This window comes from Crocuta crocuta, unplaced genomic scaffold (genome assembly GCF_008692635.1).
Source record: "Crocuta crocuta isolate KB4526 unplaced genomic scaffold, BGI_CrCroc_1.0 scaffold177, whole genome shotgun sequence".
Taxonomy (NCBI): Eukaryota; Metazoa; Chordata; class Mammalia; order Carnivora; family Hyaenidae; genus Crocuta; species Crocuta crocuta.
In genome coordinates, this window is record NW_027531880.1 from 1,255,009 (window position 1) to 1,271,946 (window position 16,938).

Genomic DNA, 16,938 nt, shown 5'->3' on the forward strand with positions numbered 1-16,938 from the left:
CTGCATTACAAAATTATAATCATCAAGACGGTATGGTACTGGCAAAAGAACACTCAGACAAATGCAACAGAATAGAGAACCCATAAATGGACCCACATACGTATGGCCAACCAATTTTTATAAAGCATGAGAGAATATTCAATGGAATAAAGAGTCTCTTCGGCAAGTGGTGCTGGGAAAACTGGACAGCGATATGCATAAAAATGAACCTGGACCACTTTCTTACATCATACACAAAAATAAACTCAAAATGGATGAAAGACCTAAATGTAAGACAGGAAGCCATCAAAATCCTCGAGGAGAAAGCAGGCAAGAACCTTTTTAACCTTGGCCACAGCAACTTCTTTTTTTTTCCATTTCTTTTTTTAATGTTTTATTTATTTCTGAAAGAGAGAGAGACAGCGTGAGCAGGGGAGGGCCAGAGAGAGGGAAATATAGAATCTGAAGCAGGCACTAGGCTCTGAGCTGGCTGTTAACACAGAGCCTGACGAGAGGCTCAAACCCATGAACCATGAGATTATGACCTGAGCCGAAGTTGGATGTTCAACCGACTGAGACACCCAGGCGCCTCTGCAGCAACTTCTTAACATGTCTCCAGAGGCAAGGAAAACAAAAGCAAAAATGAACTATTGGGATCTCATCAAAATTCAAAGCTTCTGCACAGCGAAGGAAACAATCAGCAAAACTAAAAGGCAACTGATATTTGGAGAAGATATTTGCAAACTACATACCAGATAAAGGGTTGGTATACAAAATCTACAAAAAACTTTTCAAACTCAACACCCCAAAAACAAATAACCCATTATAGAAATGGGCAAGAGACATGAACAGACACGTCTCCAAAGAGGACATCCAGATGGCCAACAGACACATGAAATGATGCTCAACGTCACTTATCTTCAGGGCAATACAAATCAAAACCACAATGAGATACCAACTCACACCATCAGAATGGCTAACATTAACAACTCAGGCAACAACAGATGCTGGCAAGCATGTAGAGAAAGAGGATCTCTTTTGCACTGTTGGTGGGAATGCAAACTGGTGCAGCCACTCTGGAAAACAGTATGGAGATTCCTCAAAAAATTAAAAATAGAACTACCCTACGACTCAGCAACTGCACTCCTAGATATTTATCTAGTATGGGATACAGGTATGCTGTTTTGAAGGGACACATGCACCCCAATGTTTATGGCAGCACCATCAGCAATAGACAAGTATGGGAAGAGCCCAAATATCCATCAATAGATGAATGGATAAGGAAGATGTCACACACACACACACACACACACACACACACACACACACACACACACACAATGGAGTATTACTCGGCAATCAAAAAGAATGAAATCTTGCCATTTGCAACTATGTGGATGGGACTAGATGGTATCATGCTAAGTGAAATCAGTCAGAGAAAGACGAGTATCATATGACTTCACTCATATGAGGACTTTAAGATACAAAATAGATGAACATAAGGAAAGGGAAGCAAAAATAATTATAAAAACAAAGAGGGGGACAAAAACATGACAGACTCAAATATGGAGAACAAACAGAGGGTTACTGGAGGGGTTATGGGAGGAGGAATGGGATAAATGGGTAAAGGACATTAAGGAATCTACTCCTGAAATCACTGTTGCACTATATGCTAACTAACTTGGATGTGAATTTAAAAAATTAATAAATAAAAAAACAAATGTTGAGATCCTCAGGGGAAAAAAAAGGCCATGGTACTGATGCTCCTTGGTTACGCTATGGATTTGTCAAATTATAGAATTATGAATACAGCAGAATCTTGGTTGTGAATAAGTACAGAAAGGAATGACTATAACAATTGGTAATACACGTGATTTGGAAAAGATGAGAAAACATGAATAACCTTCTAGCATTATACTGTTTTAGTCATTCAGTATTTAAACTTCACAAAACCCATTTTTTTGAGAGAGTTTTTCTTCCAATTAGGAAATAGCAAAGACCCTGCAACAGACCAAACTAGAACCTCTCCATGTCTGATAAAGTTATATCGAAACACTGGCCAGAGTGCCCAAGAGATGGCCTCAAACTTTTATACCCCAACTAGCAGATTGCGGTCATTTTACTCTCTAGTTCTAGATTCCTCTGCTGTAAAATAAGAGAACTGGGCAAGGGGTTATGTGTGATGCTCCAAATTCTATAGTAGTTTTATTTATAAAGGAACAAATAAAGCATGAAGCACTGCAGTAACTTCCTTCCAAAAGGAATAAGCCCTGACAATATGTTTATTTCATTTACATTGTCTTACTGGTCACATTATAGTTACTACTATATAGTTTACATATTTTACAGAATTAAATAAAAACTGTCTTACTAGAACCACTTTTTCACAAGTCCACTTTATACCTTACAAGCAGTGGCAATTTGTGCAAGTATTTCCATTTCATTCATTCAGCAGAAGCAGCAATGTTAAAAAGAGAAACACAACTTGGTAGTGGACTTAAATATTTTGTTAATTATTTTTGGTATGAACCAAAAGCTGTATCCCCAGGATTTTAAGTCTAGAAATGAGTTAGAAGTTCTATGAAGAGAGAAATCATGTTTATCTTCTTCCCTTATATATTCACAGAGACAAGACCAGCACTCCACACATAGTAGCTTCTAAGTAAATACCACTGAATACATGCATAACTACAGAGGTGCTTTGGAGAATATCTGATTGCCAAATGGAAGCTCAAAGACTCAGGTCAACAAGACTGAGAAAACTGTATTTCGTATGGTTTTCTGACATAATTAGTAAGACTAGAGAAAACATTCCCGTAAGAAGGAAGTACTCTCATGCTTTTCCTAAGAACTATTTGTACTCTACCTTTGTCCTAATTCTTTTTACTATCCTAAATTATTTTACAGTTACTGATATAATTCAATAAAGTGTGATATAAATACAAAAAAAAAAAGAAAATGCTCCATTTTCTAACCGCTATCAATTTTCTCAAACAATTGAAAGGTGACAGTGATGCCTAAAAACATGTTACTCTCCTCTGTGTTCACTTGCTTTTCATTTGTTCATTTATCTTTATAAAGATAAATCTATATCTTTTTATCTAGTATGATTCATTAGAACACCCTACAACCCTAATAAACAACAATAATGTGATTTTACAATGCTATTTATTTTAAATTCATTTAACGTATGGAATAAATATCTTTTTTCCCTTAAAAAGCCTGTTAATTCAACATCTTGTAAAGTTGAATCATAACACACTAACACAGAAATCATCTACATATATACAAATAATTGGTATCAGTCTGAAAACTTGTACTCTCAGGTAAATATAAAGTCCAACTGGGAAAGTGACCAAATCTCAATAGAAATTCTTCAACATCAATTAAAACAATGCTTGGGTTCCATTTTTCAAAATATTATTTACTTCATGTCTTATTAAATAGGTAAAGCTGATAAACCTAAATAAAAAATATAAAGCAAAGTTGAAATGGTCTTGATTTCCCATGAAAGAATACAGACTCAGAAGTACTGAGAAGAAATTCTTGTTTGAAACTACGATGATATTAATAAAAAGGTCATTAAAGTAAACTGGATCCTACATAGTCTATTAATCCTTGATTTCTAAAAAGGCATTAAAAGTGTTTTTTATAACTTGGTGACTCTCTTTTTCTTTTTTTCAATTCTAAGTGTTTCTGGTTAGAAAGGTTTCTAAAAATCATTCAGTTTGTTTTTCTTCTGCAGGGAGCATATGAAGCGCTATATTTCTACAAATGTGGAAGTGAGGAGTAAGAGCAAATCAAAGCCCATAACTCAACTTTCAAATTATACATTTGAAAATCAGTTATTTGCAGAATTTTAAAAATTGAAGAAGCCTGAAGAATCTTTTCATCTAATTTTCTCATGTTAGGTAAGCAATTTTAGAATTAGAAAAATACATCATGTATTATAGGACTAAAGAGAATTAGGAAAAAATAAACAAGTTAAAGTTAAAGGATTCAAAATGTTTATATCACATGCTGCAATAATGTGGAGGTTCGGGCCTTCAGTAGGAGAACTTTGTTAGTACTGGAACACTTTGCACTGTAACCCTCCTTAGTCTACATGGAGAAGGAGCACTTACAGACAAAGGATAAACTGAAGTACTTGAAATGCTTTCTCGGTAAGGCCTTAGACTTCCATGAAACCCAGGAAACGTTCTAGGATGAATCTGTGACTGAACTAGAAATTTAGGATTATCTTTTTAATGATTCCACAAATGAACTGGTAGAGTTAGAGCAGATAACCATCAACAACCCTTTGAAAAAACAAAACAAAACAAAACAAAACAGGATTTCTTGGCTGGCTAAATGAAAAGATAAAGAAGTCTTCAAGTTTTTAAGCAGAAAAAAAATCTCAAGCACCCTTCCATACTTCTTCAGTATTTCTAATATAACAATCAGAGTTTTTATAGGTAGAAGGTGGTTTTCTAATTTCCTATCAGTTTTAGGTGATATTAACATTCTATGAAAGTCTGCACTTGTCATGATGTGACCACACTGACGTGTCTGTCCCTCACCCACCCTACCATCACTCAGTTCAGAGCCCTGTGAAATCAAGTTAGTGCTAATTCATATGTGTCCCTTTATACCTCTCAGGTTGAGAGGTGAGAGGGAAGATGAGAGAGAGGAAAACAGAGAGGGAGAGAGAATCACTGCCTAGAGACCTGAGTAGCAAACAGGGAATGAGGTTTGAGTTCTCAACTTATCTCAACTTGAATACCTGGGAAGAAAGCACAAAGCACTGCATCATCTCTTCATGTGGGAACAAAAATATTCTTTGGAAATAAACTAGCTTTTATTTGCTAGGCATCTGAAGGGGAATTATGTCTTTAAACAAATCTTCAGAGCACAGCCTATATGTCTTAAATCCCAGAGACCAGGTGTGTTTTCTTGCTATAATGTCTTTTTATAAATTTATAGCTTTTTAAAAAATTGTGATTATTTCCAAAATATCTCTTATATAATGGTGACATTTCTCTGCTGGACTACTTACGTCATTCATCTAACTTATGACTAGTGAAAACTTGGATATTATCATTCTCCCAAAGGATCACTAAGCTTTTCAAAACCTACTTAACTTTTTTCTCATGCATTTTCCTGTTTCAGAGAATGAGAGAAGTCCACACAGCCTTTTCAAAGTGTGAAAGGGCATTGGGTCAGCAGTTTCACAAAAAGAAATAAAAGTGCCCTGACCATACAGGAAAGCTCTGTGTTCTCAGGGACTAACTGGCTCCTGGCATTATAGTATTTGGCATATCAGGCCCAAACTGGCCACCATTATCACAGCCTGAGAGGACTCAAATTATTAATGTCTTCCTTCTGCCTGCTCCAAGCTCACTCCTGATGCCATCTATACTTTAAACACTACAAAAACGAAAACAAAAACAACTCTCTTCTTAAATCAGATTTAAAAAAACGTTATAGGCAGTTGGAACACATCTCTTTTCCACGTAATCCAATGAATGAAGAGAACACAAGGACAGAGCGTTCCCAGGATATTGTGACAACAAATGAAATTTTTAGATAACAAACTGATTATTCATCTTTGAAAGACCTGGTGAAGACAAATATGTATAGGTTTGAATAGTTATTAGATCCTTGAGATAAAAGACATTAGAAGATTCTTAAGAGCCTGGTCTAGAGAATACAGTAATCAAGTAATTTAGTGTCATGCACTAACCAGCAACCTAAACACCCATTTCTCTTAACCATTCCATCCATCACCTGACAATTTATTTTGAGTAACATAGTTCGGTTTTGCCACAGCCAGACCTGTAATAGAAATACTGTCATAAAGCTTACCAAAAAAATACTTTCAAGAAAAAGGCACAGACTAGCAGGGTCACACACAAAGCCAACGATAGAAACCAACAGAGAACTTCTGAAGTGATAAAAAAGGCTTCTCTAAGCATTCAGCAGGCAGATGATTCACTCTCAGTTAACAAATGGACATGAAGTTAATATCTGAATATCAACAATGATGGATCATCAAGACCAATAAGAACGTAATCATTTTGTCATCAATTCAGAGCAATTTGGAAATTTTAAAGTAAATATAAATTGTCTTACATCAAAGTGATAACATTAGACTCCTCTGTAATGAATACTTTATATGCCAATAATAATCAGTAATAGGGTATATATTCTTAGGCATGAGTTATCTGGGCTTAGGGATACTGTGCTTATGAGAACCAGACAAGGGTAGGATTATTTTTATTCAGCTGGAAGCCAAACAAAACAATTCTATCATAAATGTCCTTATTTTGGGGCATCTGAGTGGCTCAGTAGGTTAAGCATCTGACTCTTGATTTCAGCTCAGGTCATAATCTCAAAGTTCATGAGTTTGAGTCCCACATCAGGCTCTGAGCTGACAGCATGAAGCCTGCTTATATTCTCTCCCTCTTTTCTTTCTGCCCCTCCCCCATTTATATGTGTACACACTCTCTCTCTCAAAATAAATAAATAAACTTAAAAATTAAAAAAATAAATGCCTTGTTGTGGTGTACTTTAGAGAGTTCTACACACTGGAATCAATTATTTACCTACCTTAATTCCATTTACTCTGATTTTTGTCCAACTATATACTGGGTTTATTTCATATCACTAGCCATTCATTGCATTAGACAGGTCTTCTCATCTATCCATATTGTAAGCCTAAGCTTTTTTAGGGGTTAAACACCATGTTTATTAGCTCCCAGTATAATGTTTATAAATGGTTCTGACATTACTATTGTGATACTCTGTGGATTTACTTTTTGCTTGAAAGTTAGAGGCAAATGTGACTAGGTAACATTAAGCAAGGGGGCCAGAAAGGGAAATGAGGTGGTCATGAAGACTATGTAACCCAGAGAAGCAAAGCAAGAACTCTAAATAATGCCAGAAACTGTCTAGGGGAAAAGAGGAAAACAAAACACTTATTTTACTTTAAGAGAGAAATCAGTAACAGGAAAGAAAAGAAAGATTCAATAGAAATGAGTTAGAAACTGGGGATATTTTATTGGCAAAAGTCACAGAAAAACGGGAGTGGAAGGAAGATCTAAGTAGAAACTACAAGTCAAGTATGTTCAGAGTAGTTGTCTATATACTCTCTGCCTGTATGTCTTTAACTCTCAGTCCAGTTTGGCTACCATACCTACCACTCTACTGAAACCACTTTATCAATAATCTCCTTGTTAATGAATTCAAGTGACACTTTCCAATTCCTAGCTTACTTAACCTTCTTACAACATGGAACCCTCTTACCATCTCTTGACATCTGTAGCATCTTATCTGTCTCTCTTTCTCTATTTTGTTCTTGGCTTTCCCTGGTCACACTGTTCAGGTTCCTCAAGAGCTTTCACTGTCTATTATTCTTAGAGCACATGAAGTGTCTGTGTTCCACTGATTCTATCTTTCATCTTCTCCTCACTCTACTCTGAGTGACACCACCTATTCCAATGGCTGAAATCATTAACCGTTTTTTGATGACTCTCCAGATACGTATTTCCAGGCTTCCTCCTCAGTTCCAGATCTGAATATCCATAGTTGTTTGTTGGACACATCTATTTATTATTCCAAAGACACTTTATATTCAACACCACAAACTGAACTGTATAGTTGGACCATGCTTCTCCCTTTCTGTTACTCCTATTATAGTTCCAGCTAATCTGGTCTCTGTCTCTAATTGAATGTGACTCCAGTCCACTCTCCATCTTACAGTGAGACTGACCTTTTTAAAATATACATCTGATCTTGTCACAACCCATTCACATCTTTTGATAGCTTCACTTTGCCCTAAGATAAAATCTGAACTTTTAAACATAATCTTCAAGGCTCTTCATAATCTGTCTTGGATACTGCTTTAAACTCCATTGAACCTGCAGCTCCTCAAATGTGTAGTGGTGTCTCATATTTGAGCATCTGCACAGGTTTTTCCGTTACTTAGATCATGAATTTTCCACAAACGTCTTCTCTTCCTGACGCTCTTTTAAGTGTTTCCATACCATACTTTCTGTAACATATATCAAATTGCATTCCTATATTAGGTGGATTTTTTTGTTTGTTTTGTTTTGGTCTCTTCAGACAGAGCATAAGTTTCTTTAGGGACTATACGTTGCTTACAATCATATATCCAGTGTACAGCATTTTGAAATAATGGCATAGTTCTAACCTATTAGATGGATTCATTATTGATTTTCTTCCTATTATGACCTTCTGTATCAGAATGCTACTTTCTTAGCCAAAGTTCAGCTGATAAAGAATGCTTAGGTCACTTTCAAGTGTCCATCTGGGAGTTGTGAAGTGGTTGAAATATTGACATTTTCATGATTTTCATGTTTTATGGGAATAATAAGGAAGAATAACTAAAAATGGGTCCATGTTAGAAAACCTCAAAACATTAGTAGTCTAATTATAGAAGATGATTAGAGATAGTGTCATATTTCAATAAAACAGTAGTTGAAGTCAGAGGAGCACAATAAGAAAAAGTTTAGTTCTTTCCAAAGCAGGAGGTTAAAGGGAAAGAATATAAGCTATTGCATACTTGCTAAAAGCAAATACTTTTTGCAACTTGCAAAGTAAGTTGAATCTGGTTGAGGATGTACAAGTTACGGAAAACCTCTACAAAATTGTTTGTTTTAAATGTCTAGCAATTTAAAAAGTCACACAATTGGGCTTTAGTGTTTATCCAATAATACTTAACAGAAAGAATACTCATGTAGCTACTACCACTTTCATGATTCAAAGGAAGTTAAGCAACTTCTGAGTCTCAGCTTCTTAAAAAATGGGGGGGGAGGTGCCTGGGTGGTTCAGTCACTTAAGAGTCTGACTCTTGATTTTGGCTCAGGTCACGATCTCAGTTTGTGAGATCAAGTCCCACATCGGGCTCTGTGCTGTCAGCATGGAACCTGCTTGTGATTCATTCTCTCTCTCTCTCTCTCCGCCCCCCTCTCTTTCTTCCCCTCTCCCACTCATGTGCTCACTCTCAAAAATAAACATTAAAAATTTTTTTAAAAAATGGGAACAATATCCTATGAGGTTGTCAAGCTGAGATATAAAAAGTAATTAAAAATTATATACTAACAAACCAGTCATTTCTGGCTAAATGATCACTGCTGTAAACTGGCTTCTTTAAGTTTGCCTACCCATTTCCTGCCTCTTTGATGTGTGATGCTAAGATCTAGATATGAGTATCCTCTTACATATTAAATAAAAAGCACTGTTCTATAAGGATATGTGTGTATTTTTAATGTTTATTTATTTTTTGAGAGAGAGACAGTGAGAGACAGGGATGGGCCGAGAGAGAGAGAGAGAGAGGAGGAGGAGGAGGAGACAGGGAGAGAGAGGGGGATAGAGGGGGAGAGAGAGAGGCGGAGAGAGGGGGAGAGAGGGGGAGAGAGAGAGAGAGAGAGAGAGANGGGGGGAGAGGGGGGGGGGGGGGGGAGAGAGGGGGAGAGAGGGAGGGAGACCCAGAATCCGAAAAAGGCTCCAGGCTCTGAGCTACCAGTTCTATGTATTTTTTAAATACAGGAATAGTCATGCAAGAGAGAAGGTTATAAACACACAGGTAGGGTTATGAACTTTAGGGACATTAAATACTTATTAACTTTAGGTCACTGAAAACCTCTGGGATAAGCCTCTTTGGCCAGGATGGAAGTAGGGAAGGAGGCTGAGTGAATGGAGACTGAGAGGATTCAGAGCTCTTTCCCAGTATAATTTAAGTTATACCTCTAATGATTTTTGTTTTGAAGGGGGAGGTGGCTTTTCTTACTATTCTTCAGTCTTTTTTTTTTTGTTAATTAATGTTTATTTATTTTGGAGAGAGAGATACAGAGCAGAGTGTGAGTGGGGGAGAGGCAGAGAAAGAGAGAGAGAGAAACACAGAATCTGAAGCAGGCTCCAGGCACCCAGTTGTCAGCACTGAGCTTGATGCAGGGCTCAAACTCCTGAACTGTTAGATCATGACCCGAGCTGAAGTTGGACGCTTAACTAACCGAGCCACCCAGGAGCCCCTACTATTCTTTACTCTTAATGAAGAAATACTAATTGAACTTTCTGTATGGGTAAAATTATGCTACTTCATAGTTTGGAAGTCTTGATGAAAGGCTTAAACATGAATGATGAACATCTGATAATGAAATGAGCTCCTAAATAGATCATTATTTAAATTGGTAGAGGGGATTTTGTGTCTGTGTGTGCTGTGTATGTGTTTATAATAAAGCAAAGGTGGGTTTTAAAGGTGTGAGTTGCCAGCCATTATGATTTCTTTAGAAGACTTACTTGATTCATTTAATCAAGGGGATTGAGGCCCTGTATCCTTCCGTCTTAGGTGATACTATCTCTCCCCTCTACTTCTTTAGGAGCCAAGATATTGGAAGTCATGATGTGGTGGGGAGTAGTGATGGAACATCTGCCCACCTGAGCAAAATGGAAGAGGTTCAATATGGAAGAGTTACTGAAAGTCTTTGGATAGGAATTTTGGATACTGAGAAATTTATATAGGGTGAGAAGCAATGAAAAAAGGTATGGTGGGCAATCTAATTTTGGAGATATAATACAAACTGATGCTAAGGATTCAAAGTTCACAGTTATTCCCTTGTCAATATTTAGCCCATTTTCTTCAATACCTGGATGAGTCAAACTCAATGCAACTTACTTATCTGAGGTAGAGGGAAATAAGATAGGAAAAGCTGGTAACTTGGAAATGGCATTTCTCTTTGCATCGACTCTATATCAAATGTTAAATGCAAGAGTACTTATCTTTCTTCCCAAATTCATTCTGAGGTGGAGTGGGTGGAAATCCTGTAGCTTGGTATTCAGTGAAATGGTTTTACGAAAGACAGTCATGCCCTTTGCAGAGATTTCAGAGAAAATGAAAAAGTAAGCCAAGAGAATAGGACTTCTGCTGGGGAAACAGCCGTGCTACATGAAATTTAATTTCAAAGGGTTGTTTCTTGCAGAGACAAAGCTAGCTGAAAGGACCAATGTTGGCTCAGCATGTACACATACGCTGCTTTGGCGGAGGCCAAAGCAGTTGACTTATAAATTAGAAGCTGTGCTGGCTCCATAGGGAAATAAAGACAATACAAGATATCTGACCATGTAAGAGCATGGATAATCTAATATCAACAACAGTCTTCATTTCTCCTATTGTTTTGTCCCTCAAAGTAATGTGTAAGTTTTAGAAGGATGCTGCAAATTCTTTGTAATCTTTGTGTTTTGCACACACCTCTTTCTGCAAAGGTAATTTACTCACAAAGAGAACTCTGTGCTAAGATGAAGCATTCCATGCACCAATATTCCTTACCTAATCTATTACAAAAGGAAGAAAGCAAAAGGGTTTGTGTTAGATATGGTCTCTCCCAATGCAGACATCTGAAAAAAAACTTCAATAAAGAATAGAACAGAAGAGAATTATAAAAGTGTTCCTTACAAAGCTCCTCTGGTAACATACAAAATGTTGATATAGGATATAATATAGTATACTCAAAGTCCTTCTAAATATTCATTTGGGTGGACTCCTCAGGAAGGGTGGTTTTTAAAGTAAATAGTTCTTTCAACTTAATTATATAGAGCATTTTATTATTTGTTTGAAATGTTTAAAATAAAAATAAATCAAATGTATTTCTACCTAATAGTGGTATCTCCATTCCAAAGCCATTTTATTATCTCAGTGGTACACGTGTGGTACCATCATACAAGGAATGCTATCTGATTTGGTATTGTAGATGTTATATCAAAGTGAAGGGTTCTTGCCCAGAGAACACACATATGGAAAGGCAGCTATGGAAGAGTATAAAATGTATAAGGGCATATGTTTGTACATTAAAAACAAAGTTCAACATGAACGAGAACTTTCTCTTCAAATATCCAAATGTCAATAATTAGTGTGGGGAGGAGAGGCTATGATGAACAGATATTGTCATGAACAGCCATTGGGAATGAGTGTTGGTTCAGTCACTTCAGAAGTAATTTAGAATTATGTCTCAGTTAATTTTAAGCAGTTCCTATCCTGACCCTGTGACCCATGACAATACTAGGAACCTATCTTCTGGAAATAAAGAGATATGTGCACAAATACACACACAGGCACATATATGTGTACACACACACACACACACACACACACCATTATTCATAAAAAATCAACTGAAAAGAGGAGATGTCTGAAAATGGGAAAAAGATTAAGTGATGGTAAATCTATGTAATGGAGAATATACTGTAAGCATTAAAAATGAATGCTTTTATAAATCCTATTAAGGAAAGTGGAAAAAAATAAAACCATAGGACTTAGTGTATTTACCAAAAAAATACATTTCTAAAAAAATTTTCATTTAGGGATGCTACGATAATAAGTGAAATAAAAAGAAAAAGTACCAAAACCATATTGTAGCCTAAAAGCAGAGTTAAAAATATTTTCTTAGGAGTGATATTAGCAAGATGGCAAAATAAAAAGTCTCACTTCTTGTTCCCTCACAAAATCACAATTTAACCATGATATATGCATCAAAATACCTTTGCAAAATAGAATGCAGTTAAGAGTACTTAACTCTTAGAATGCAGTACTCTAGGACAGCAAAAAGCCAAGAAGAACCACATTAAAATGGGAAAGAAGAACAATTTCATCTTACCTGTGTCAGTCCCTCCCTGAAACTTCCAAAGGTCAGCACTGCAAGAAAATACCCTGACCCCATGGGGTGCCTGTGTGGCTCAGTCTGTTAAGTGTCTAACTATTTGTTTTGGCTCAGGTCACGATCTCATGGTTTCGCAAGTTTAAGTCTATATTGGGCTCTGCTAACAGCACAGAGCCTGCTTGGGATTCTCCTTCTTCCCATCTCTCTGCCCCTCCCCTGATCACACTATCTGTCTCTCTCAAAAATAAATAAGTAAACAAACAAAAAAATTAAATATATTAAAAAAAACAAACAAACCCTGGCCCTTGACTTCTTTCTCAGGGTAAAGTGAAAAGTGGAGAATACCTCTAATGTTCTGGATTTCTGAAAGGTTGCTGAAGGGGTGGTTTCTGCCTTGCCTCACTCAGAAGTAGAGTGAATCAGCACAGACTGAATACCTGAAGGCTGCTGAAACTAAAGGAAAGTGGTGGGTAGCTTGCTGCAGCCAGCATGACTTAGTAAAATCGGGAGAAAGATTCACAACCTACGCCTTCTCACTCAGGAGGGAGATACAGAGGGCTGCCCAAGAGCACTGGTATCTGTCTTGCCTGACTTTGGGCACTGATGGGAGCTGGCATACTCTGGATGCCTAGTTGCCACTCAGAAGAAGAGCTGAGTGGCTAGCTTCTGTAGAATCAGCACTCGCAGTGCTACAAACAGACATGAGAGAGCAAAAATTACAAGCCTTTGAAAAGAAGAATTGAAGACTATCTACCTGAGAAACTACATGCAGAGGCACAGAGAAGCTGCATCCCTCAAAAAAAGTTTCAGAGGCCCCCAGAATCTTACACCTAAGCAGATTGGTAAGCAGTCTGTAAGACTTTCCCTATAAGAAAGCAGTCTGTAAAGACAGAGAACGGTGATATTAGATGTACAGATCCTAATAAAAGGTTATTCAGATGCAGATAAAAATAGATATGGCTTGACCAAAAAATCAAAATAAACCTCCAGAAACCAAACCTAAATAATGAGAGGTATATAAATTACCTGATAAAAAATTCAAATTAGCTATCGTAAAGATGCTTGATGTGCTCAAGAAAATGATACATGCATGAAATGAGAAGATCAGCAAAGACAAAGTATTAAAAAGAACTAAACAGAAATTTTGGAGCTAAATAATACAATAACAACTAAAAAACTCACTAGAATGGTTCAGCAATAGACTTGAGTAAGTAGAAGAAAGGATAAGAACTTTGACAGGCAATTTGAAATTATTCAAAGAAATAGAGAGGAAACAATGGCCAAGCATCGGAATCTAGATCTCAGCTCAGGTCTTGATTTCAGAGTGTTGAGTTCAAGCCCCAAGTTGGGCTTAGAAAATTGGGCAAAGGATCTGAATAGACATCTGTCCAAAGACAACACTCAGATGGCCAACTGGTATGTAAAATGATGCTCAACATGACTAATCAGGAACATGTAAATCAAAACCACAATGATGTATCATCTCACACATGTTACAATGGTATTATTAAAAACAAAATACAAAAAAACAGAATAAGTAATGTTGACATCCATATGGAGAATTTGGAACTCCTGTGCACTGTAGGTTGGAATTTAAAATAATTCAGCCACTATGGAAAATGGTATAGAGGTTTTTCAGAAAATAAACAGAACTGTCATCTGTTCCAGTGATTCCACTTATGCATTATCCTTATCAACGGGAACTGAATCAGGATATCAAAGAGAGATCTGCACTTCCATGTTTACTGCAGCATTATTTACAATGACCAAAATGTAGAAACAACATAAATGTGTATGGATGAATGAATAGATAAAATTAAGTAAAAAGTAGAATATTATTTAGCCATAAAAAGGAAGGAAATTCTGTCATAGGCTACAACACAGATAAACCTTTATTACATTCAGTGAAATCAGCCAGTTAGAGAAGGACAGATACTACTTGTTTTCAATTATATGAAATAGCCAAAGTTACAGAAAGAAACAGAAAGTAGAATGGTGGTTGCCAGTAGTTGGGAGCAGGGGGAAGTGGGAGAATTGCGATTATCATGCAAGATGTATAATTTCTAGAGATCTACTGTTCATCACTGTTCTGATAGTTAATACTATCTACTGTGCACTTAGAAATTAATTGAGGGTAGACCCAATGTTATGTTTTTACCACACTTAAAAAATAAAAATTTTGGGGTGCCAAGTTGGCTCAGATGGTTAAGCATCTGACTTCAGCTCAGGTCATGATCTTGTGTTTCATGAGTTCAAGCTCTGTGTTAGGCTCTGTGCTGATGGCTCAGAGCCTGGATCCTGCTTCAGATTCTTTCTGCCCTTCCCCTGCTTGCACTCTGTCTCTCTCTGTCAAGAATGAATAAACATTAAAAAAATTTTTAAATAAATAAATAAAACTTTTCCTATCAGTCACCATTGACGAGAGTATTGTTACCGCCTTGCCTCCTAGTAGCCTGAATTCCAAGCTGCCCTTCAAGGTTGGAGCTGGAATCCTGTTGGGTTTTGGGAAGTGGTAGACCTCTCATTCCAGTCAACACACAAATTTCCCATGTCCACATATGGAGAGCTAGGGAGGTGGAAACTACAGGGAGTACCCTTCAGATGTCAGAACATATAAAATTGATCCCAAACAGATTTCCAGATTCTAGGATGAGAAGAAAGGACCCTGACAGGAAATGATCTGGTTAAAAATTTACTCAGATAATTTGGATTATATTTGCACTGTTATGTACCAATACTTCAAGATGAATGAAAATTGTTTCTAAATTTAAGTGAGATCTAAATGAAGATAAATAACTAAATGAAGATATACTGTTAAATAGCAATAGTGGCGAGAGAGGGCAAGATGGCGGAGAAGTAAGGAGCTCCGTACTTGCACTTGCGCCCATACATCACNATAGTGAAGGATATATATGAGGATATAAATAATCTGTAGTATAAATAACCATTGGAACAAGGGCTACCATAGGTGTGTACCTGAATAGACCACATGTAATCTGACTTATCAACCCATATTCACGTTTTGTAAATGAACACAAATGGAACACAAAATATTTTTATACATATTCAATATATTATAAAAATATATAGAACATATATATAAAACACTTTATGCATAAAATNTAAAATAAATTTTTAACCAGAAATAAAAAAAAACCTAAAAAAGAATTTAGATATCAATTAAATGATCTTTTGGGTGTCTGATGTAGCCTTTGTAGAAAGTGACTATTTTGGGGATACCTTGTTAAATCATTTCATAAAATTTTAAAATTTATGTTTACCTTTTGCAAGTAAAGGACTGTTCCTTTTAGTACAGCATAAAAAGTTTTCCATCCTCGCTTCCCTCTCGGGGCTAGAAAGGGAAAAAAAAGGAAAATGTTATTTGACGGAAAATAGTATTTTAGGAAAAAGTGAAATGATCAACATGGTGTGTTTCAATGATCCTGTTCTGTTAGCTTCCAAAACTATAATATAATAATAAAAACTAAAATATTCTTGAGACTTAACTGTGTAATAGTCAATCTTCCAAAAATGTCTCCCATGTATTGTCTCATTTAATCCTCAGAATAATACTGTGAGATAGGTACTATGACTCTTGTCTTTTTATAAAATTGAAGCCCATAGAGGTAATCTTCATGGTCATGCAACTAGGAAGAGGAGAAGCAGGAATCTGAACTTGGGTAGCACAGGTGTATAGCCTGCACTCTAGTAGACACGACTTAAAGACTGGGAAAGCAAAGAGGCATTTTGCAAGTGCATATTAATCCCAGAGAAAGCTTAAAACGCTCATGCACCAGATCATTTATAGCTCTGTCAAAGTTTCCAGAAATCACTGAAGTCTCAGAATATAAAAGAACTCCTCTCAGCATTTCTCCCACACACCTACCAACTGGATTATAATTTTAATTATTATTATTCCTATGGCAACCTGCCTTAACTCAGTTGCAGATCTTGCCACGCTGTAACTTAATATTTTTTGTTTTAAGTGTTTCTTTCAAGAGACTATGAATGACCTGAGAGCAGGTATCCTTCATTTTTATAATTCATAGTATCTGGCACAGTTTATGGCAGACATTAGGTACCCTCATAAAAAATCCCCAAATTAATGTTCTTTAAGAAGTCCTTAATTTCCTTTTGTTTATATTTTCCTGGAGTACAAAGTAGAATTTCTCTATTTTTTAAATGTTTATTTATTTTTGAGAGACAGAGTGTGAGATGCAGAGAGAAAGAGAGGAAAACACAGAATCTGAAACAGGCTCCAGGTTCTGAGCTGTCAGCACACAGAGTCCGATGTGGGGCTCAAATT

General features: G+C 36.5%; 1 protein-coding gene across 6 annotated transcripts in view; it reads right to left on the bottom strand.

The window, feature by feature from the left end:
- Positions 1 to 16,938, bottom strand: part of PSD3 (pleckstrin and Sec7 domain containing 3) — a 593,010-nt gene that overhangs the window by 85,031 nt on the left and 491,041 nt on the right. For all 6 annotated transcript variants that reach the window (XM_077773127.1, XM_077773129.1, XM_077773131.1 and 3 more), the window contains one exon: positions 15,914 to 15,984. In XM_077773127.1, the coding sequence (XP_077629253.1) occupies positions 15,914 to 15,984 (71 nt within the window). The remainder of the gene's footprint in view (positions 1 to 15,913; positions 15,985 to 16,938) is intronic.